Below are 23,434 nucleotides of genomic sequence, written 5' to 3' on the forward strand. Positions count from 1 at the left end.
TGTTTTTAAAACAAGTCAGCTGGAGCACTTAAGAAGATTCATGAACAAAGAAATGAACATTGCACTCGCAGATGAGACACTTAGATCACAATTTTATTCATAAATAGTCTGCTGCCAAGTCAGCTTATGTACAGTAAAGGCTACTTAACGAGGAGGATCTCAGATTACACTGAATCAGTAATTGGGTGCTGCATGATACAATGTGGCAAGCTGGCCTCACACCAGAGGAAAGACCGCTTGAAGTGAAACCCTACCGAGGGCAAAGTCTAGAATTACAACGTAGGAAAAAACAAACATACAGGTACACTTTGTGGGGGGAAATGAACACTGTGTCAGCAGAATTAGAAAAATACATTTTCTTATAAATGAATCGCACCGTTGATTTTCCATTTCAGAGAGATTAATTTCCAATTGATTTATAATCATTCTTTGAAGCATTTCTTCCCTTAAACCAACCTGGCAATATTGGCTTTACCCTCAGTCTTGTGGGTCTTCAAAGTTGTCAACGAAAGACATTACTGACCACACGTCCACCTGCAAAGTTCTTCCACAGAATTACATGCAGAAAACCCAACCCGACTGCAACTTGACCAAAACTAATTTCTGATGTTATCTCCATTTTGGGAGTTTCTTGCCTTCGTACAATCCAAAATACACGGCCTGTTTCCTGAGCCAGATTCCATTGCAGGAAAGAGATTCCACTTCTTTTGTTGGTTTTTTCGCAACTGAAAATCAAGCTAATGACAAAAGATGTGCAGCTAGGGCTTTCTCTTCACATTGCAAAATAGAATTTTTGTCTCATTTATGTTACATAAGAATATTAGCCTAAGGAGACAATACAAAGATCACAGTCAATTTGGAAATACAATGTAGTTATGTAACAGTATGCTGTCATACAATGCAATGTCCATTGTGTCTCACAAGTTTGGTATTACAGATACATGTATAATTATGATCAATTGTTACTATCCCAAATTCGCACTTATCATCAATTAGCTGTCCCAATTTTATTTCAAACAACGTTCTAATTTTGCTTTTTTAATTCTTCAGCTCATTACATGCTGCCACTAGGCACCCTCTCTAGCCAATAAATGACCCTTAACCCTTGCATTACAATGTACACGTATTTATACCCCAATGTATCCATTAGACCATTAGATGCTGGGGCAGGTTGGGGCAGTACCACAGTACGGAAAGGAATCAGTGAACAAGGAAGCCACTTCTTAGACATTGACAGATTAAAAACAGCTGTCACTTCAACAGCAAATGTCACAGTGTCAGTCCTCTGCAGTGTGAATTGTGGGTAAGTACCAGAGACACCCATTGGTCAATGTATCATGTCATAAGAAAACCCCTGTCACAAGCAAGCAGAAAAGATTTCTTTATGCAGCACGACTTCACGTCCAAGAAAGAACAATTTTCAACAACACCTAAGGAAATGTGAAGACTCTCTATTGATGGAAACGCTATACCGATAATGTATTTGTCTGAAAATAAACACATTTTGGTCATTGAAACCAACTGAAAGATGCCAAGAATAACCTTTTACTTGATAAAACTAAACTTTAAAATGTTATTCTTTAATCTGTTCCGAATGGACGGTAGTGAATTTTTTGGCTGGAAAAAAAAAGTTAGCCATTATCTGGGAAATGTGATCTATGATATCCCTAGAGGGCAGTATAACAGTAGTGAAACCATCTATCAAGACACAGACAGCATCTCTAGGGTTTTTGTTGACAGGTGTTGTCATGACAATCACACCCCGAGTCACATTTTTCTTGTATCCCTAGGTGGGAATTCCAAATTGCACATGATGAGGCCCACCTTCAGCATTTCCATTAAAAAAGAACCAAGGCTCTGATTCTTGGTCAAAAGTTTACCACATTTTACGGTCTCAAAAAAAAGACCCAAGTTAACACTCTCTGCCTCAGATATTGGATGCTTGGTTTCACTTTTCAGGCAAAGCAAAAACATTAAAAATAGAACACCTCTCTTAAAAACCTCTGAACCTGAACTAAAAAAGACCACCAAAAATGGAAATTTGCTCTGAGAGCAAAACACACCTTTTAAAATCTTTTGTGTTTGTTTTTTTTTAACGATTTTCCGTGACTCAATTTTTTTTCTAAAAATAATGTCAAGGAAAGAAAATTTAGTAACATGACTCTGCTTTTTACAGACAAAAGAAGATGGGTCACAGCGTGACCTTTAATATTAATAATTAATATTAATTAATATTAACTCGGATTGTGAACGTTAAGACATGGAATCAGGTCTCTGGTAAATTCAATACTACATTGCTAGGGTTGTCCCTGCTTAGAAACATGACAAAATAAAGTTAGACACTGAGATTCATGTACTGTTTCAACATGGAGGACTGTAAGTCATTACAAACTCCAACACTGTTCTTTCTCTGGTCACGCCAGCTTTCAGTGCCCAATCCAAAACGAGTTTTATGGCATTGTCCCGTCATTGATAAACTGAAAATGTCTACATCACTTCAACTTGACCCTATTCTTCCATATTTTCGGGGAAGTACATGTGCATGTAGAGATTCAATAGTCGCCACGTCGCCATGCCCTGTTGCAACGAGGGACAAAAAGGTGACGAGTGGGGCGCAAAGACGGCATCTGAATCTGGTGCTCAGATCAGGCTTATCTCCCTGACGGTTCTTTTCACTGCTGTTTGAAAGTTTTGACGTCAGCAGCAATGCATGTAGGATTTCAGCTGCCAGATTATGCAAAATGGGATAACCAAAAAAGCTTGTGAAGGACTTTGCCAAGATTGACGGAGGACAGTCCATGAAGTCAGTTTTGCCGGAAATGCAGTGTTGTACAATTCCGCTGATACAAAATCCTGAGTTGCAGCTGTCAAATTTTCACATATCACAAGCACTGAAATTAAAGATTCGGCATCCAATTTCGTTCAACTTTCCTTTCCTGTTTTGAAAGCATTCAGAAACTGTTTCGAGTACATTTCCAGAAAAAAAAAAGAAATGGCCCGTATGAAATTGGTTTTGTCTGACTAATCCAAAAGTGCTTTGCAGCTTCATTTGCGGTGTTGACATAAACAAGCACCAATGTCAATTCGTGCTCCTCCGACAGCTGAAGTTTTGCAGCCCCTTGTTCCAACTCACTGGTCCGGGTTGTGGACCTGATTGTCCCCCTGTCTGTCCTGCGGTCCGTCTGTCTGCCCCTCCTGCAGTCTGGCCTCTTGTTGGTCCTCTGGTCTTGCACCCTCGCCGCCCCAGTCAAACCCCCCAGGTCTCTCCTCCTCGGGGAGGGGGTTGTAATTTGCATCCTCGGGGTTCGCATCGAAGATCATTTTCCTGAGGGGGAAGGCAATCATATCTACATAACTGTCAGGTGTTTGAAAGTTTCTGGGCAGCGAACCCATGAGGTGTTTTCTATATATTTCTCACCATGTGCGCTGCTAAAAAATGTACCAAACACCAAAAACATCCGTGCTGATGCCTGCTTACCCATGGAAATTCACAAACCAGCAGCCGATTTCACGAAACGCGGCATAACTTTAAACCATGCATAAGCCTTGTGCCACAAATTTATGCCGTAGCTGCCCAATAATATTAAATTTCTTGCATGAGGACAAAAACGGCTTTTACGACGGCTGTTCTTTACCAATATAACAGCAGTCACCAAACAGTCCTTGAATCACATCCGCCCACCATTTTGAAAAAGTTCTCGTCTTTTCTTCGTCGGAACCGGACAAAAAGTTTTCTCACAGCCAAACAAGTTTATTATTACCTTCTGGAACAAAGTTGTTCGTTTCTCGTATAATCCTAAATAATTTCAGCAATGACGAGGCTTAACCAGACTTGATAAGCAAGTCAAATCGGTCATTGTCGCTTCGTTTGACACAACTTATGCCATCTAAAATGACTGTGTAAGCTATGCCATAATTTGTTGCACAAGTGTGTAAGTTTCGTGAAATCGGTCTTAATTTGTTGCACAACTTACACAATAGAATGTGGCATAAGTGGAATTATGCCACTGCGTACAGTTTTATGAAATCGGCTGCAATACACTAGGGCACTGTTCGTGACATAGACCTGCAGCTAATGTTCTGCAAGTCTAGCTAAATAAACTTTACATCAATATGGTCTATGTCATGTTCATTTTAGTTTCTCTCGCCAACATAAAGTAAAAGGTAGGGGTGGAATGATCCACTGGTCCACTCACCTGGTCCAAAAAGGGAGATATAAACCCCATATCCTGGGGATTTTTGAGTAACTTCAAACTAAACAACTGATTTGAATGACTGAAAAACTCACAGAATTTTGGGTGTTCTAAGGATTTTGAAGCCGCCGTGTTGCTGAGGGAAAACGTCTTCAAGGAAGAAGTAAACATGACCGACAGCAATGCCTGGTAAGAGCAAAAAAGTTTTAAAAACCAAATCTGTAAGAGTTATTTCTATAATATGCAATGTTTTGTAAGATTCATTGACATCGAATCCACATAATATTTCTACATTCTATTCGGTCAAACTATACTCAATTTATACTTTTTTTTTTACTCAACAAAACAATCATCATTTGCAAGTCTGACTGGTGAAATCAGTTTTGACGGCATCTTGTAAGAATGTCAACTGCTGTTTCAACCTTGCACGGTTATCATGCCTTCAACGCCAGAGCAGGTGGGTACATGTATGTGTACTATTGAATTTTATTATCAACATAAATAATACCTTCAACCTATGCAAGACCTGGAGATCAATTTTTTTGAAGTTTATGGCACTGAATGGTAGAACAAGGGCCACTCTATGGACCTGCGTCAAGTCTTTCTTGGTGTGAATAAGAAACTTTTACTGACGATACATCGGCCTCAACGATGTAGACATGTTCAAGTTTGACTCTATCGCACAGGACAGAACACAAACGATACAAAGATGCAAGTGGAAACAGATATATGTGTCAGTGTGATACTCTGGATCTAGGTTTGTCCTTCTAGAACCAACGGTGCTACATTGTGAGGTACAGAGGAAACAGAAGTTACAATATCTAGAGGTGGAGGAAAACCTGAAATATGCATTCTGGGTAAAACCCAAGGAATCAGGTAGGGACTGAAAACCCAGTCCACGTGACCGAGCTGGGAATCGACTCCCGGACTGTAGAGTTGAAAGGTGAGGACAGAAACACCTGACTCCCCTCCATACCTCCTCCACTCTTACGCATAGATGCTTCACAGAACCATCTGCATACATGTATCTCTGACTGCACTCACCGATGAAGTCGACGATGATGGAGTTCCCCAGCAGCAGGGAAAAGCCCAAGAGCACCCAGGGCAGATGGGGAGCCTGGAAGTTCATCAGACCCAGGAAGTTCATGCGGACGAAGGGGTTCCTCCGACTCCAGACGTACACCAGCATGATTGTGAAGGCCTGGCCAAGAAACACCAGGTTGACAAAGAACGAGATGATCTGGGAGGAATCTGGTTAAGGAATTTGTGGCCCAGCAATAAGAAAATGCCGATTTCTTGTCTGCCAGGAAATCCCCGGCAGGAAGTGGTTAAGAAGCTGACAAGCTTGTGTTTAGTTTGCCTGGTAGAAGGGTGTAATTGAACAAGATGTTGCAGTGTGAGCTGTTTGAGTAACTGCCTGAACAACCTTTTGCTAAGCACAAGATGAGATGAAAACTCATAGGATATTCATTGATTATCTGACAGGGTGTTTGGGTGACGAAAGCTGAAGCAAAATGAATTTGGCAACTTCAACAAGGCATACACAAGTATATGCAAATTTTCTTCACCGCTAAAATGTAAGTAAATATTGGCCCTGGCATGTTTGCAGAAGACATTCCCGAATCCTACAAAATCCTCCATCATATCAATATAATCAATTGAAATCCATAATTCTAAAGAGGGATAAGGATTGTAGTGGAATTAGGGTTCTCATCAGCAAAATATAGTCTGCCTCTCGGAATAGCAGACTGTAAGGTTGTCCTTGGATTCAGTGATAAAAGCAGTGTTCTGTCCTGATGTGTTTAAGGATACCGTCATGACAAGACCTCCGCAGAAGAACATGAAGAAGAAATCTGCTGTCCGACCCCTGAATGACCCCTCCTCCAACATCCGACAGTAGCGATACGTGAAGATCATGTTGAATAAAAAGTTGAAGCCGATTGGTCCAAAGAAGAGGAAATTGGTGATTAATCTCCATACCTACAAGTTAAAAATAAAAAAGGTAGGCCTATATTTTAAAACGGTATGTGGACCGTATGTATGAATTTGTTAACCCCTTCACGCCAGGATTCTTTTGACGGCGACTGCTGGGCTGTGGTATGCCCAGCATGCAAAGCCCTGTCCAGCAGCAGGCCCACATTGAAACCGCAGGTGCATGATGAATAGAATGTATGTGTGGTATGTACTAATCCTCACACAAAGCCGCGGCTGTCGACATCTCCCGGAGCGAAGGGGTTAATACTGATTTTTTTTCGTCAGTAAAACAGATCCTGAGACTACTGATTCAACAGAAGATGAAGGATTTTTTCTTACCTGATAATGGTTGAAAATTAAGTCTGGGTTGAAGTACAGCTGGAAAGGTGTAATGATGTCCAATTGCTGTTGAAAATAACAAAAGGGTCTTGGATAATCAAGTTATACCAGAATGTCCATGGAAAGCTGTGGTGAGGACCTTCAAGGAGAAAATTCTAGATTCTTCACAGGTCTCACCACGACAAAATCCTTGAAAAAAAACGAAAGAAAAAATGACATTCTGAAAGGAAATCCTAAATTACATTGTAGTCGAAAGCATTTTTAGATATCAATGTCTTTATTTGAAATTATTTTTTCCAGCAAGAAGGTGAACCTAACAACCACTGACTTCAAACATTTGAATCTGAGGCTACAACGTTGCAGACTTGTGCAAGTTCAAGGTTAGCCCAATTTAGGGAGTAAAGCAATTTTTGCTTTTAACGTTTAAGGGCCATCAAGCTCAATGTAATGTCCGTGTTGTGGCAGCTGGGCTCTACCGTCCTGAATCTTCCAAAATCCTCCAAGAACTCCTGACAGATTTTGAAAGATGGGAATTTATGGCTGAAGAGAGATAGTCAGGCTCCTTTTTGCAGAAAACTCTCAATTCACTTGAAACTTACCACCGCAAGTGTTGTTAGCACACATGACGTGCAGTAAGCTCTGGTGATGGGCGGAGTCTGTAGATACTCCTGTTGGAAGGTCTGATATGCCATCGTCGAGAACTTGAGGTAAGTCAAAAATATAGGACTTGGACTGTGGTCCTTGTTTTATCTGCAGACCAAGTAACAAGTAGGAAAAGGAGAGTCAAGTTGGTGGAGTGGTACATTCCTTGCATTCCCACTCAGTGGCCAAGGTTCGACTCCCACTCAGGCCGACATGTGGGTTTAAAATACGTGTAGGTCTCAGCACTGAAGATTGCTACCCATGCTGCGCCTAGCAGCAGCCACATGCAAGATGGCACTTGCTCCATTGTTGACACTGCAACGGCACTCACACGCACTTGGACACCAACGGCTGTTGCTTGTCCTTTTGCCATTTGGGCATAAATAATGAGGAGCTCCGTGATTGGTCAGTGTGACCCCCAGCGCGCAGCAGCTAACTGCTACTCCAACCAGTCAGAAATTTTCCGCCAAAGTCGGAAAGGTTGGGAGGTCTGTTTCACCCCACTACAAAAGATTTCCCTCCTTGTAAACTCCAGCTAACATCCCCTACCTATTCTGCCATGCCCCCTCCTGCGCCGAGTCACAGTTTACCATGTCCATGCAATACTGTACACTGCATGTGCATGTGATGTACATGTACGTACATGTATGCTTTATGGTCAACTCGGTCCAAAACCAACTCCGTCCAAGTCAACTCGGTCGCAAGTCAACTCGGTCCCAAATCAACTTGGTCCCATTTAGGGATTGCAGCCAAGAAGGCCACTTTTCAAGCACGGCGTAGATAGAGTCGAGTCTTTCAGGCTATAGTGTAGATGGATAAGAAGTGATGGCTCTATCCCATACAGAGACGCTCTCTCTAATAGATTGATTTTATGAATAAACTTTGGGTGCTTTTGAAAAAGACATTTATTTGAGGGTGTCATTATAATAATAATCTTATAAAGTGCCAAATCTATTAAAGAAAAATGTTCAAAGCACTTTCCAGGAACTAAATAATTAGTTAAATAATCCAATCAAAGTAAAATTTCTAAAAAAATTTGTTACAAAGAATTACATCTAAACCGAAGCCAAAACCAAGGTAGTTAAAACTTTGGACATATCATTCAATCGCATATAAAAAGATTAACTCTAAGAACCAGCATTTAGAAATCATAAGGACTAAAAAACACTAAACATAAGTTTAAAGGGAATTGAGCAACAACCAACGAACAACAGTTGAACAACCAACACCCCCCCAAAACCACAGACCAAAATTATAAAAATAAAACAACTACATTACATTAAAAACCTTCAGATAATCCAAGTAAGAAAAGATACAGAATTAATTTATATAGCATATACGAGGACCTAAAAAGCATTACAGCATCTTATCAAAAAGGTAGTTTATTCTATGAAAAATAACTACACCATAAAATAAGCAGGTATAAAAATCACTGACAAACTACAAACAGTCAACTTAACAAGAGAGACCCCACCCAACACAAACAACAGCAACAAGACATTCCCATTTAGTTTTAGACTTTGAACCTTGTTTTAACAAAATTGGTATATCAAAATAAGAAAACAAATGGACACTGTCATTTGACAAAAAAGATGTCGATCATGTTGTGTAATTGAGTTGTTCGTTTTGGGGAAATGGAGCAGCATTTCTATGGGTAAACAACCAGAATAAAATCCCAGTTCGTGCTCTGTTAGTGTTAAACGTCATGTAGAGCCTATGGCAAAACAGGCTTGTTTTCAAGGAGGACGTTGGACCCCACAGTTCTGGGCATGCCAGGTGTATACAAGCCCCACAAGTAGGGATGTGGATGGCTCTCTTTTGAAATCTGTCTCGTTTCACCAAAAATGGTCGAGCCAAGATGCGGAGCGAGCGCGGTCACTGGTGGGCTCAACACATGCGCAGTCTGATAAACACGAACGACATAAACAGCGTGACAGTCAATGGGTGGAAGCGAAACATTGGTGAGAAAAATCTCATTTTTTTTTTCAAAAATACTCCATCCCATGTTCTGAAACTTTTGTTATCCCTTTTTAAGGAGGTATAGATTAAGCAGGTATGCTGACGGTACAATTTGATTTAGGCCTATAGCTTTCTTACAGCTGTGCACCATTTCACCACAAAAGTTTGACTCCAAAACCCAATAGCGTTAGGACTCCATGTAAACCTTGTCTCCTCTAAGTCACACGGAGTATCACAGAGTTATTGACTTAAGAGTTCTTGAAGTACATCTACGGCACCTGTCAGGTACCTTGACTTCCGACGCACGAAGCACTGCCTTCGTTTTTCAAAATGGCAATGCCTATGGTCAGCATATAAATATCACAGGCCAGGTTTTTAGGGCTGTGATGGCGACAGATTTCAAAAGAGAGCCATCCCAAATGGCACAGCCCCTATGTGAGCAAGGTGTGGGGCTAGGGTAGCCTTATTGCTGATACCGCATGAGTGATTTTGTACAACTGTAGAAAGGCATTATGGGATGGGAAAAGGAGCAAACATTGCCCCCAAACATTGCCCCCTCTTCTTCCTTTCCACACTGCCTTTCTACATTAGTGCAAAATCACTCATGGGGTATCAGCAATAAGGCTTGGCACAGTAGGCTAGGCGTATGTACGCATATTTTTGTATACAGCCTACATAGGCCTGTTACGCCCCAATTATACCATAAGTCCCAACTATAGTTGGGACTGTCCCAACTGTAGTGCTGCAGTTGGGCTGGCCCAACTATTGTTGACCAATGTCTGTGGCAAATGTCTCAACATACATTATCCAAGTCAATGTGTCTCACACTTGACACAGTTTATCTAAAATGTGGTACTTCATCTGGCCCTATGATCAATGACATGACATTTGTAAACAATATCTTTGGCACACCATGCACACAAGAACTCTCTCCCATGTCTCCTGTAGTTGGGCCGGCCCAACTAAAGCACTCTAGTTGGGACTTAAGTTATGGCATGCTATATCTTACTAGTACTAGCTTATAAAGTTATAGGGGCGTTAGGCTACATCAGCAGCACGCACGATGATCAAATGGTATCAATCAACAAAACTCACCTAAGACTAAGTAATGCACTAGAAAATAGATACATTCTACAGCATACTTCCCAATCAACAAGTAAAACGTGGTTTTATTCCTGTTCCAGTTGATAAAATAACCACAACACTAGGTAATGTCTTGTAGGCTGAGCCGGCCTAGGCTACGTGTACTTACTTCCCTCGTATGGCGGGCGCCAAATGCAGCCGGATATGGGGCCTGCATTATTCGTGCCTGCTATCTGTAGCGCTACAAACCCTACACGACTGGTATCCTGGTTTTGTGTGTATCAATTATATTTCCAACCAGGAACCAAGGAATGGTCAGCACCTCTGCGCGACATTGATATATGGAACTATATCCAGAGAATAAGGTACCAGACCACTCTCTGCATGCCAAGCCACGTGTTTATCAAATTTAAGCCTTTCTTGTTGATTGGAATTTTATATTGTGTTGAATGTGTGCGTGACAAGTAAAAAAAACAACACAAGGTCTGACCATGGAGAAATAAAACACATTATTTCTCCATGGTCTGACCCATTACCTCCAGTCGTGGCATTCTTTGCACTCTGTCATGCACTGTTGCCATTCACAATTTTGTAAAGTAATGGAAACTAACGTCCACTAGTGTGTACATTAAATGTTTTGAACAAAGTTGTTCCCGTTGCCGGTTTTTATTTGTTTTTTTATTTTCTACTTTCATAGAGTGTGGTCTCAAAAATAGAGATCCCAGGTCTCCCAGATGTCTGCACTAATGTTCCACTTCGTGGCAAAGCCTTTTGCCAAGCACATTGTACAGTGGCAGAAAAGTCTGACATCCCCACTGGAATCCGTGAATTCCTTAAGCACTGTGGTGTGCAAGTTGCTGACACCATTAAATCAGGTTGGTGTATTGTATACTCTTAAATTGTATTTAATGTAAATGTCAGTAAATTTCTGCTTGGCAAGTCTTAACCACTTGCTGCCTGAGTCAGTTATCAATGTTGACGATGCTGGACTGGGCTAATTATCTTTTTTTTCCCAAAATTCTTTGAAAATTACTCTCTTCATTTACCGGAAACTTGCACCCCCACGAAGGACAGACAAAATCTATTGACACCCGAGTATTTCAGCCAGGCCTGCAGCCTTTTAAAAATCAAGTTAGATTATCTCCACTTTTGAGAGTGAAAAAATGTCGGTACGTGTTTGGAACCGGAATCCCTGGCAGGAATTAATTAAACATACATTTAAGACCGATTCAGGAGAATGGATGCCTTTAATCCTTGAGTTTTCTTCTGTAAGATGGGCCAAGTTCATTTTTGTCTTAAATGCCTAGTACATGTATGTCGTGGAGTAAAATGTAGTCAATGCATGATTGAACTCATATGTCTTCGTTTTAGAATTTCATGTTCCCACCATCCTGCTCATGTTATGGCGTATTCATTGTGTAATTTTTTCCTGATGAAGCTCCATATATTAATCTGGCGTGCCATGGCACATTTTGAGCATTTAGTGAGATATGGTTGAATAAAATTGTCCTTTTTGCAATTGCCATTGTGCTTTTATACATTGGTTATTTTCAAATTTCAGCCCATCAACTCTCAGCTTGCTGAGCACAATGTTAATACACGGTAATATTGTGCAAATTTAATAGGCAATTGTCCCAGATAAATTTTTGGTCATTGACGTTTGAGATATTGTTATCGTAATATTGTCAGATCTAGTACATAGCAAGATATCCATGTACCTGTTTGACTGATACATAATTTTTTTAAGCGCATGTATGCAAAGTAGTACATACAATTATCAAGACCCACTGCCATTGCATTGACACATGGGTGATTTTCTGTTCTACAGATACTCAAGAAGGCAGAAGTCGGACACATTTAGATGTTGAAGACAGAGGTATGCAATTTTACATTAACTTTTCCTTTTTTATTTTTGGTTTTGGTTCACTACATAATGCAATTGTGCTTGTTTTTACCACCTCACTGTTATGTAATGATTTTTTAATTGTCCATTGTACAGACAATTTAAGCAGTTTCCTTTCAATGCATTGGCATGAACCTTTTCAGATATTGCTACGGAATTGATGTGTCACTTAAATGCGAAATGGAAAATCTACAGTACAATTCCTTTTTTGTCATACTTTTTAGATTCAACCCACGTCGATGAGAGCGAAGAAGAGCTTGAATGTTTGACAGACTCTCCAGTTGAAGGTATGGCTCTCTTGTTACCTGTTGAAATTTACAAAAGTTTCAGAAATGCATGTTTAATGGAATATGGATAGTTTCTTTTCTTTGTGGGTCATTTTACTCGAGCTTATAATAAATGTATTGTTATGATTATTACAATTTCGGTTAAGCTATTAAAAAAAATGAAAAGTACAGTCGATAATGGCGGTACAGGGCCAGGCATTGAGGATGAAGGTGTTGTAGTTAAAGATAGAGGAGCGTTTTTGTGTAGGATTTATATGGAGAGAAAGGAAAATGTACTTCATTTAGTTGTGAGTGTAGCCAAATTGCCCAGATGGATTACAAGGGAAGGCATGAGAAATTAGTCAAGGTAAACTGCTGGGATATTTGTCAGAAACATGCAGTTGCTGTGAAGGGAAGGTAATAGATACAGCTGATTCTAAGGTGGCCAGATGTTGTAAATACATGTATGCTGCAGATTTGTGCAACAGATGATACCAGGGTTGCCGGCGAGGTAAATGAGAACGTCCATAAGTACCATGGTTTGGCAAAGGACATGTCAAAGTTTTTGGACTCGCGCATGAAGGTTATTCGGTTTGTTGTTGGTTTACTTGGTACCATTCTCAGATATCTTGAGAAACACTTTGACGAGATAAGCACAAATGTGATAGTGGAAATGTTGCTGAAAGTAGATTTTCTTGGCCACTGTTCGAATACACTTAAGATATGAGGGTGGGTGATCTGCCCTGTATATATTCCAATGGTATAACAAATAATTGACCGAGATGAGGGGCCTATTTGTTGAAAAAGGTGCCAAAAATCCGTGGAGATTTTTATGGTTTTATGGTTGGAGATGAGCATGGATTGTGAACTTAGCATCATGGTGAAGGGGGATGATCCACAGAGTTTTCCTCTTAAAGATTGATCAATTTGGGCACTTCAGATGCTTGTACTGGTATGATGTTGGAGGCTTAAAGGGCATAGTATGTTTTGTCCATGAACAGTGTGTTTGGTAATGTGAATTTTCTTTTGAAACAGGGAACAAATACAAATCTGCTGCAAATTGTTTGCTGTGTCCCAATATTTCTTAGACTTGGAGCAAAAACATGGAACTTCATAGTGATGTTGTGCTTGTACATCAATATCATATAATGTGCATACGTGCATGCGTGTATATGTACATTTATGAACTGGTACATGTGCATGCATGCACATTCATATGTACAGTGTACATATACATGTACATACATGTACATGTGTACATGTACAAATAATACTATTTGAAGATCATGGATTTTTTGTCATGGTCCGGTCTCACCCCTGTGTAAAAATATATGTATCGTTATCGGCCCAAAAAATATTGGCGGTGCCTATTTTACCATCTAAAATGAATTTTTGGTTGGTTAATATCACCCTTTTTCTGCTCATATGTAACCCTGAATTTTAGTTATTTATGGATAGGAATAGTTTTTCTTTTTATGTGTTGTCTGTGATATTTGCTTCACCTTTCTGGTTTGTCATTTCAATTGCTTTTCAGATTCAACCATCCGTAATGTTGACGCTGTCCTTTCCAGTGTGAATGCCAGTTTGGATGGGTTATCTGCTGTTGATGCTCAGGGTATGTATCTTTGTTCCCCAAATGCAGAATTCAGTTTTTGACCTTCCAACATTGACCATAGTTGTGAGTCCCAAGTGAATTTTTCATTTTTATTTGAAAAAGTTGTTGCTTTTGTAACTTGTTGGCTAGATAAAAAACTGCTCATGTGGTTCACTTTACTGTTAAACATTTTTTTCCCAAATATTGCTGTTAACTGTCTGTTTCCTGTCCTCAGCATGTTTCCACTACCCAAAGGCATTAGGCCTCCGTGGTTGTCTGTAGTGCATCCCTGTTTTATCACATCCACGACTTATAGACACATTTTTTTCCTCAAATTTGAAGCTTTTACTAGTAGAAGTAGCAAGTTAACTGGATACTTTTGCGGCCATGCCATGGATATTTGTCTTTTTGAATATGGAGGGTTTTGAAAGAAGTGAGTGCCCATTTAAAACCACTAAATAATTGTCCCTGTATGAGATTTCACATAATACATGTACACGAGACTACAGATGCTGATGTAAGTAGTTTGACAAATAATGCGCATTTAAACATACTTACACACACCTGATTTTTTTTTTCCTCTACATCATCACTATGCTTTCAATGTAGGCACTTTGAGTTTCCTAGAAGAGAACTCTCAACAAATGCCTGCTATAATGGCTGGTTGTGAAGAAGAAAACCCGATGTCATGCAGAAAGGATACTGGTGGTAGGAAGTCACTCCAGAAATGGAGCCGAGGACACTTGTTCATTGTCTGTGCTGGTGGGCACATTGAATACTGGCAATCCTTGTACAGGTTAGTTTCAGATTATTTCTTGCATGAGTAACCGAATCACTGTATATCATGTTTGTTGTGCCATAGTGTACGTGTGATTATTAGCTGTGTCTTTTTAATCACTTAAAAGAGATGCTGCAAACATTCCTTTGTGTTATTTGTTCCTTATGGGTAATTGCTTAATGTTGATACATGCCTATTCTTGTAATGGATTTAAAGTCCTTAACAATATGTACTTATGCCTAACACAAGCTCTAGTTTTTACTGTGGTGCTGTACTGTAGGTGAAAGGTGGGGACAACGGTCATGACATATAACACAGGCTAATGCTATAACCATACCAATTCCACATTGCCAAAACATTGTAAACAAATTGATTGCCTGACTACCGTGAGCTAAACCCATCACAAATATGGAGGGCCAGACACTTTAATTTGAGCACAATCTTGCTGAAAGGCAAGAGCCTTGTATTGGTGTTTGAAAGAAGAAGGTAAAAGACAGAGACCACTCTGTTTTGAATCTCAAACTCGAAACAATTGGCTGGCTTTCTCACTTCAGTAGTCTTTGTTAGCAGCTTAATTGCAAAGAATGAAATGAATTTAAAAGAAAACTGAATGTGACATCCCAACGAATAATACTCTGTTCTTATGGAGCGAATACTACAGTATGTCTCTCATAACATTATCCCTCAACACTGGGTGCCCATCATCTGAACATTCCTGATGCCATCTCTAGTAATCTAGTCTGATGCATGCGTACTCGCATGACATTAAACATGCACCCTTCAAAGCACAATATATCCTGAATTGTTTGTCTGTTTGGTTTCAAACATTGGGATATGTTGAAGTAGATGTGATAGTGATGAATCTCGACCTGATGTGTTGATGACAAAGTGAGGATAAGGGTGCACTATTTACAGCATGTTATGTCTTGAATTACATTTTTCATTTTTCTTTTTGTTGAACTTTAACAGAAAGCATTTTAGAGATGATAATTGACATGAATACAACATTGTAAAATTGTCAATGTTGAAGTTAATAAATTGTTCAAGGATTAATTAATGGGTCACAGTTCATTGAAAGTACGTGTACATGTTTCTGTTTGTGAAATGTGTTCCTTAGCTTGCATTTCCTTTTATTTTCTTAAACTTCAGGTGGGAGTCTCCTTGCCAGGTGATTTTAATTCTTCTTGCCTGGTTAGCAATACACCTGAAGTGTATATCGCCAACTGAGTGGAGCAAGTTATCATTAGTGTATGATAACATGTGCCATCTAGACAACATGAGAGTGGCAAGAAAGCCCCTTCCTCTGCCCTGGCCTTGGTCGCATATGTGGATGCTGCCTAAGAAATGCATCGATCATTTACAAATTCGCAATCATACAGACAATGGGTGCAAGGCCAAGTACCATCCGGACAATCATCTTGTAAGTGGTGACAACACTCTATGCTGCGAACAGACTTTTGTTTGGCTCTCTAGATATAAAAAAATAGTATGTGCCATGCCAAAATCCCACCACCTTTTTATCTGCATCGCATGGTCTCGTGTAGAAATGCATATACTAATCTTTGTTACTTGAGGGGATATAACCCCATTTTGCCTGTAGTGAAAAATGCTAAAACCACTTAATAACCACTTATAAATTTGTGTGTTTCTAGCCATGTGAAAGACCCCCTCAATGGGAAACATGTTTTCTCTAATGTTATCTGTTCAAATAAATATGGAAGCACCCAGATCAGAGGCAGTATTAATTGTCTTCAGAGCTGAATTGTAACAAGCTGAAAGTGTGTTTTTTTCTGTTAATGATAATTATAAATGTTCTTAAATAGCATCATTCGTAGCAGACAGTGAAAATATAAGGAGCCCTTGCCCTGTGTTCATAGCTACCATGTATTGTTGTTGCATAAGGTAGGTTCCCCTTGTTTTGTCCCAAAGACGCAATTTACATGCAAAATGCACTACTTGGCATGAACGGGTAAAAGCCCTTTTAGCTTTTTATAGTTGAGCCCTGAAGACGAAAGACACTGTGTTGGTTTTGGATGCTTCCACATTTATAAGAACACATGAAATCAAATAAAACATGCTTCCCAGAGGTGCATCAGTTCAAAATCTTACATCATGTTGCTTGCTCGTAAATGATGTAATATGTTTTGGTCTTCTTTCCCATTTGACCTTATGCCATATGTCAATGTGCAAGACTTTCTTCTGGGTTATGTTTTGCACGAGTGCACATTCCATACATTCTTTCCCTTGCATGGCATTCTTAATGACCTTTTGTGATTTCTTTCATGATTATGAAGTTTGACCACAGTTCTCAACTTAACTCTAAATTTTTTTCTGTTGTACTTTTTCCTAATTTCAACGTGGTAAACTTTCATTGTTTATTGAATGTTGAATGCCTTGGGATTTGTTTTTCATGCTTGGTTTTTTTTGTGCTGATTTTGTGCACAAGATAACCATGAACATTCTTTTTTTTGTCATTTGATAACATGAAAATTATTGTGGAATTCCAATTGTTTATGTACAATTCAGACTTGTCTGTTGACCTGATGTGTCATGGCACAGATGACCACGTTAGGAAATGTCTTACAATACTTGATCTAAGTATTTAAGTCCAATTCCGCTGTTTGGTTTGTAAATATGTTGTTACTAAACGTGTGCTCCTTCAGCAGTGAAAAGTTGTGTAAAGTTTATGTATTATAAACTTGGACCATCTGTGTTTAAGTGTATTTTGTCTCTACGTGTTTTAGTACACTTTATGTTGTGACTTTATTTAATGACGCGAAATTTCCTATGTTCATACATTTGTGACATTGCTGCATTTAAAGATTATTTGAAAGATTTAATACGGATTTAATATGGAAAATGGTCTGTTGACATTTGTTGGGGGTCAGTTCGAAATTACTAGGGTAAAGGTCCAGCATTAGAAACCTTAATTCGTCAACACAAACGAGTAGTGTGGTATTATGTAAAGTTAACTTGAAAGGGGTAAACCTAAATCATTCTCTGTCAATTTTTACATTGGAAAAATCATAATTCCTTAACAATACTATTAGAAACTGGTTGGAATCTTTCATATAATTATTTCCCAGAACATTTCTTTGATTAATTTACCTTAGTGACCAATGTTAAAACAGTGTCTTGTTTGATTGATATTGTGTGATATTTAATCTGTGTCCAATCAGTGTTTTATTCTTTCCATTTTTAAGTTTTGAATATGAAGTAACTTCGTGCGTTCCCAATTTATCAGTTTCATTATTCTGTTAACATTACCTGACTTACTATTGATTTTGAGATTTTCAGATTCTAATGAATACAGTTATTATTTAAAGTGCTGTTTTGCCATTTCTTAAACTGAAATCCAATTCTCACACAACCGACCTATGTTTGTCAGTGATTAAGAATATTTTTAATTGTTCAGCAGACCCCTCGAGGCACTTGCTTATGCCGTGCGTGTTGCAACTGTTTACAATGGTTGAGATATTTACAGATTTCATAAATGTGCAAAGTAATTATGAGTAATAGATGTCTGTGCATTCTCAGCAATATTACATGTTGTATGTTTAATATGATCGTAGACTAGGAAAAGCTGACCAATTCATAGAATATATCCTTACGATATATGGGAAGGGGGACCCCCGTGTGACTCAAAAGCTACACCCTATTGTGCTTCTAACCGCCAAAATCATACAGGAATTGCAAAGCTTCCGTCCACAAAAAAATACGACAATAGAGGTGGGGGTTCATTTTGCCAGGTATCGTACACATCAAATGATTAAATGTCTCCAGCATAGGCCAACTGAGAATGATAATCGTGTCCGGTGAACAGTAGTGGGTACCAACAACATGGCAACGTGTTTTGAATGTGTTAGAAACAATTAAGCCTCGTGGGGGGATGCTGTGCTGATTGATGCTAATTAACCACTTCAGGTAACCCGATTTGGCTGGCGCTATTGTTTTTGTAGGTTGCTTCACGTTCACAAATCGATGCGAAAACACCAGAGAACAAGATGGGTCAGCTTACACTTACAATTACTCCCACAAGGAATGACTTCATTTGTTCCCACAGAATTAACCACTGTGAGATTTTGTTACCACTGGACTTGTGTCTGACAGTGAATAAAAACATCTTTTGCAAATATCTGTTCATTAGTCATTCATTTTTTTTCTTAATGTCCAAACCAACTGTTGAAATTTTACCCTCAATTTCCCACCATACATAACACTTTCTTTAGACCTGAAGTATTTCATTGGAATTGATTTTAGGCATTATTATCAATATTGAAAACAATTCAAAGTGTAGGGCATTGATGACACCATTTATTTCAGCGTTAATAGCTGAAGGTACACTTTAGATCAATGCAAGTCTATCATGGTTTTGACGTCCTTTAAGCACGCAAAATTATTTTTACAAATATGGACGATTGAAGGGATAAAATTCTTTGGACACCTTTTACCATTTTCAAAATTGGAATCACCAACATATTCTCCAAAGGCAGAGCGGAAGTCATAACAACTACGCCGTTGTACAGAGATTGGGGTTGGTGATGACTGACCTGTTAAATTTTTTTCCTTTAAATTTCTGTAAGAAATTTCATTTTTCTTTTGATAAAAAGTTCAATTTACCAACACCGACGCAAACTTGCCTAATATTTCATTTTAAAGAAGTGATATACATTTAGGCTTTAAAGAATTATTACCTGGTTTAATGTTACCGATTGGGAACTCAATGGTAATGCACAAATTTATAAATTTACATCATTTTGTGCGCCAATTTTTTTTCCATGTATGTCATTTTGACCACATAGAATTTTAATTAAAAAGGTGTATATTCATGAGTTTGTGCGGACTGTTCACCGTTTGTCAGTTAGGATATCTAACCCTATATTATGATTAGTACTTTTCTCTTTCAGTTGTTTTCCTAAGGGTTCATTGTTGCCCAGTATTCACGTTACTGATGCCGGATTAATTTTTATTATCATTTACACTAGCCGAAATATTTTTTAGCCAACCTACGGACGGCACAGGCAGTGTTCGAGCACAATGTGTCTGGAATGAAAGGCCGCGTCTTGAGTTCTCGGAAACCTACACCGCGATAATTAATTCCGCCGGTGGTTAATTTCAATTGCGCGCTCCATTTTGGTAAAGTCTTCATGAAATAGGTGAAAAGGCAAAATTTTGTCGACCCTTCATTCTGACCATGTTTGTTTCTCCTTGTGTCGGTATTATTTTTCGCTTATTATATTTCTTGAGAACGAGATTGTAGGCTTGCCCAGATTTTCCCATCTGTCAGTGTACAGTGTACGATGCTCAATGAACGTACATGTAAATGTACACGAGCCACTGAACACTCAGCGTACGGGCAATGGGGCGAATCAGAATAAGCGTGTATTAACTTTTGGCAAAATGAGTGGGCAGAATTCAGATAAATTGCATTTACTTTTATATGACAGTAAACGAATTCAGGCGCCCTGTAATGACGATTCAATTAAATTTATCCAAGGAGTAACAACGAACGTACGTCCAGGTGACGCAATGTGCCTTCAACGCTGAAATGTTTTGTTTCCCTTGACACAAAGTTCGCCTACAAACATGTTGATTATCGAAAAAAATGACGGTGGCTTTTTTCTTCAAATAAAATTGAAATTTCAAGTTAAAATTGTGAAGTATTTTGTTTGTCTCCTGCGCTTGAACGCAACGTTTACACTAAGAGGTTCAGGAGATATGAGGTACAGAAAGTTGAAATCAGCGTTCAATCTGCAATCTTCCAGGCGTTTGGGATGCGGTCGTGTGGGACGTGGCTGAGCGTAAACTTTACAACACAAAGTCATTTTGGGTGATTTTTTTTTTTGAATGTGGATTTGGCTGACTTCACAGCGTGTGTTGTTATTCTACTTATGATTAAACTTAGAATTGTCTTAAAGACGGATTATATTTGGCATTCTGCCCTGGGAAAATTTTTCTAACGCTTCAATCATTTCGATTTCTTGGCTTATCAGTCTTTTTATTTTTGACTGTTGGAGTTCAAATCCTGTTTATCTGTGATCATGTCGCCTATTCCTTATTTTTAATGGTGCTACCAATAATTCACTTAATACTGGAGGCTGCCAACCAACCATCCGAAACTTTGCCTTCTACTGGTACTTTTCAAATATTCCTCAGAAATGTTTGTCAATTAAGGTATTGATGACAAAACTGAGAGGTTTGCCTCCTTGTTTAACGAATTTACCATTCCCGCGTCCACACAAGTCGGTTTAAAATTTTTGGCGCCTCTACAATCATAAGGAGCCCGGTTTTAGCACTAATGTTGCTAGTTCGATCAGTACAAGTCGTTTTTCAGCCATATTTTTTAAAAGGTTTGCCATATTATAATCAGTTGGCTGACGGTGGCCGATGACCTGCTTCACCGGTCTTGCGATTTTGCTTTGCAGGTGTGACGTTTCTCTGCATTTGATTAATTGCCGGGTGGCTATTTAGAGCTATCGTAATTCTGTCTGTCTCCATATTGTACTTCTTGATCGTTATCTCTTTGTTACTTCCATGTGAAGTATTCTCTTAAATGGACCAATTTCTAGTCCTTGAAGATGTCTACATATTTCTGTCAGGTTTTAGAAAATTTGAGGAATTTTTTTTTATTTCATTTGAGTTTGAGTTTATGTGACTCCTTGCTCAGGTAGTATTTGTGGACTGTAAATTTTTTAGGTCAGTGTTAAGTGTCGTACTGAATTCATCTGCCTTCTTAAATGTTCACATAGCTTTAGCCGGTTTCAGTTAGAGGGGACAAATTTGTTTTCAATCGTATTGCTTTTTAACAATAGTAAGTTACGGGTGGGTAATGAATTATTTTATGTTTCAATGGTGTTTATAGACCGTACTGTGTGCATCCATTTTGGCTTTGGTTGCAGAGATAAATAATTTAGCGTCATAATGAGCAAAAAATATATTCAAATTAGAGAAACGTCAAATAAATCTGTTCTAAGGCTCTTTTGGACACCAGAGAAACCCACCATTATTTATCTTTAAAAACTTTGGGCAGTCAACACGAAATCTGTCAATGTTCACTTACCACCACGGTTATTTGTATTAAATTAATTGTCGAAATATTTAAATCCTCGGCGACAATGTTACTTATGCTTGCCCAAAACGCACATATTGCGGCAATATCAATCCCGTATTGCCTATAGTTTTTTGTCACCTCATTCAATCTAAAAGTGCATTAAGTCTGACTCTTAAATAAATTGCCTTCACTCTGTATGGACTTACAACAATTGAGCTTGAAATATAAATGCAACAATTCAAAAGGCGGAGGGTTGGTCACTCGTGGCAGTGATGCATTTTATGCTGTTAAGTTTACAGTGAAAACGATTGCTGCTAGTGCGAGACAGCTTGCAGTACCCTTTCAGTTATGAAATCTCTCCCATCGCTATCATCTGAGAACTTATTAGGTCATGTGACAGAAACCGTACCGATCAGGCAATTGATACGCCTCGTAAAAACAGAGTTAATGCGGCACGTCTCCATAGAAGCTCCGAAAGTGGATTAAATGTTTGGAGCCCTATTTTCATATCATAATCTCATTCAGTGCCGGAACAAGGGTCACGAGAAGTAGGTTTGTATTCAAAGCCGTCTGAGTCTTTTAAAGACTACGAACTTAATCTGAAACAGACGATACACTTTGTATCTTCATTTTGAAAACTGATGTATGCCTAGAACGAACCTGTTTCAACTTACTCTGTGCGGTGATTGACTGGCCCTTGCTCAGTATTCTTTCTCAAGATATTATGCAGCTCGATGTTAATCAGTCAAATGTTTATGCATACTTGTGTAAGATTATTTCCCATTTGTTTAATTCCTTGTAAAAAGGCTTTCATAAATTACGTAGAATTATCGTGCACCGCGATCACCAGGGTCGTTCGGGTTGCCACCAATTAACGTCATTCTTTCCGTTTAGTTGACCTTGCGGTTGTACGTGTGGATTTGACCTTGCATTTATCCAGGCCTTGCCTTTTTGGTGTTGTCAGAGTCCATTTGGATATGAGTCAGAATTTAAACGATATTATGAGGAATCCACCAATTAAGTTTGTAGATGAGTGATTTAGTCCCAAATGTGTTTAGGCAAGTTTTGATCTGAAATAAAGATAATGGTTGGAGTATGTATGGTGGATCCCCGTGCACCCCCCTGAGAAGTTATGTACACCCTTAGTTTTAAGGTCCTGAAACACATTTTAGATGTTAACATAGGAAAAAACGATGCTCTGAGGATATCGAAGATGGGGACCAAAATGGCCACCAACTATGGTTCAAAATGGGAAAAGGCCTATATCAATCCAGCTTTTTAAAACAGCTATTAAAATTGTTATTTACATGTTTTATACCCTGCAAAATTTATTTTTGGTAATCTTTTTTCTGCCCCAAATTAAAGATAAAGGCTTTGAAGAAAAACAATCCAGACCAACTGTCAAAAATCATGTATTAGTCAAATTACATATACTACACACGCAGAATAAATTGTTCAGAAAATGTTGTTTACCGATTAAATTGTTCTCTTGTCATGTTCGTGTCCTTTTCCCTTAGACATCGATATTGGCACTGCTCACGCCTGAATTATGGCAGCCCAAATAACTATAATTGAGAAAATTGTGTGTACCTACCGTGCCAGAAATGCAGTTGTTCTTTCCAGATTTTACAAATTCATTTCTTTCTGTGCGG

General features: G+C 38.9%; 2 protein-coding genes across 7 annotated transcripts; one reads left to right on the forward strand and one right to left on the reverse strand.

Moving 5' to 3' along the window:
* Positions 1-72: 72 nt before the first annotated feature.
* derl2 (derlin 2) lies at positions 73-10,379 on the reverse strand. Of its 3 annotated transcripts, none has more exons than XM_022230117.2 (7): positions 10,360-10,379; positions 7,106-7,256; positions 6,507-6,572; positions 6,006-6,173; positions 5,238-5,433; positions 4,289-4,379; positions 73-3,325 (listed from the first exon to the last, which is right to left on the reverse strand). In XM_022230117.2, exons 2-7 carry the CDS (start codon positions 7,196-7,198, stop codon positions 3,130-3,132), a joined length of 810 nt encoding a protein of 269 aa, XP_022085809.2. In that variant the 5' UTR covers positions 7,199-7,256; positions 10,360-10,379; the 3' UTR covers positions 73-3,129. The 3 variants fall into 3 exon arrangements, with proteins under 3 accessions (XP_022085809.2, XP_022085808.2, XP_022085807.2); XM_022230116.2 differs by having other exon boundaries at positions 10,250-10,367; XM_022230115.2 differs by lacking the exon at positions 10,360-10,379 and adding an exon at positions 10,203-10,353.
* A 137-nt stretch (positions 10,380-10,516) lies between these two features.
* On the forward strand, positions 10,517-18,864 carry LOC147798246 (uncharacterized). Of its 4 annotated transcripts, none has more exons than XM_087141120.1 (7): positions 10,517-10,555; positions 10,888-11,065; positions 12,019-12,066; positions 12,318-12,380; positions 13,894-13,974; positions 14,563-14,749; positions 15,881-18,864. In XM_087141120.1, the coding sequence occupies exons 1-7, from the start codon at positions 10,532-10,534 to the stop codon at positions 16,302-16,304; spliced, it is 1,005 nt and encodes a 334-aa protein (XP_086997246.1). In that variant the 5' UTR covers positions 10,517-10,531; the 3' UTR covers positions 16,305-18,864. The 4 variants fall into 4 exon arrangements, with proteins under 4 accessions (XP_086997246.1, XP_086997245.1, XP_086997244.1 ...); XM_087141119.1 differs by lacking the exon at positions 10,517-10,555 and adding an exon at positions 10,573-10,786; XM_087141118.1 differs by lacking the exon at positions 10,517-10,555 and adding an exon at positions 10,573-10,643.
* Positions 18,865-23,434: the final 4,570 nt, after the last annotated feature.

This window comes from Acanthaster planci, linkage group LG09 (genome assembly GCF_054643075.1).
Source record: "Acanthaster planci isolate LZ-2023a linkage group LG09, COTS_SCS, whole genome shotgun sequence".
In the NCBI taxonomy this organism is placed as follows: Eukaryota; Metazoa; Echinodermata; class Asteroidea; order Valvatida; family Acanthasteridae; genus Acanthaster; species Acanthaster planci.

What these genes read in the sequence shown, in the direction of transcription:
- derl2 (XM_022230117.2), bottom strand. Translation starts at nt 7,198, where the DNA reads ATGGCATATCAGACCTTCCAACAGGAGTATCTACAGACTCCGCCCATC. An exon ending in TGCTAACAACACTTGCGGTG is followed by an intron (nt 6,573 to 7,105) that starts GTAAGTTTCAAG and finishes TATTTTCAACAG; the next exon opens with CAATTGGACATCATTACACC. An exon ending in CTTAGAACACCCAAAATTCT is followed by an intron (nt 3,326 to 4,288) that starts GTGAGTTTTTCA and finishes CTTCCCCCTCAG; the next exon opens with GAAAATGATCTTCGATGCGA.
- LOC147798246 (XM_087141118.1), top strand. Translation starts at nt 10,575, where the DNA reads ATGCCAAGCCACGTGTTTATCAAATTTAAGCCTTTCTTGTTGATTGGA. An exon ending in TTTAGATGTTGAAGACAGAG is followed by an intron (nt 12,067 to 12,317) that starts GTATGCAATTTT and finishes CATACTTTTTAG; the next exon opens with ATTCAACCCACGTCGATGAG. An exon ending in TACTGGCAATCCTTGTACAG is followed by an intron (nt 14,750 to 15,880) that starts GTTAGTTTCAGA and finishes CTTAAACTTCAG; the next exon opens with GTGGGAGTCTCCTTGCCAGG.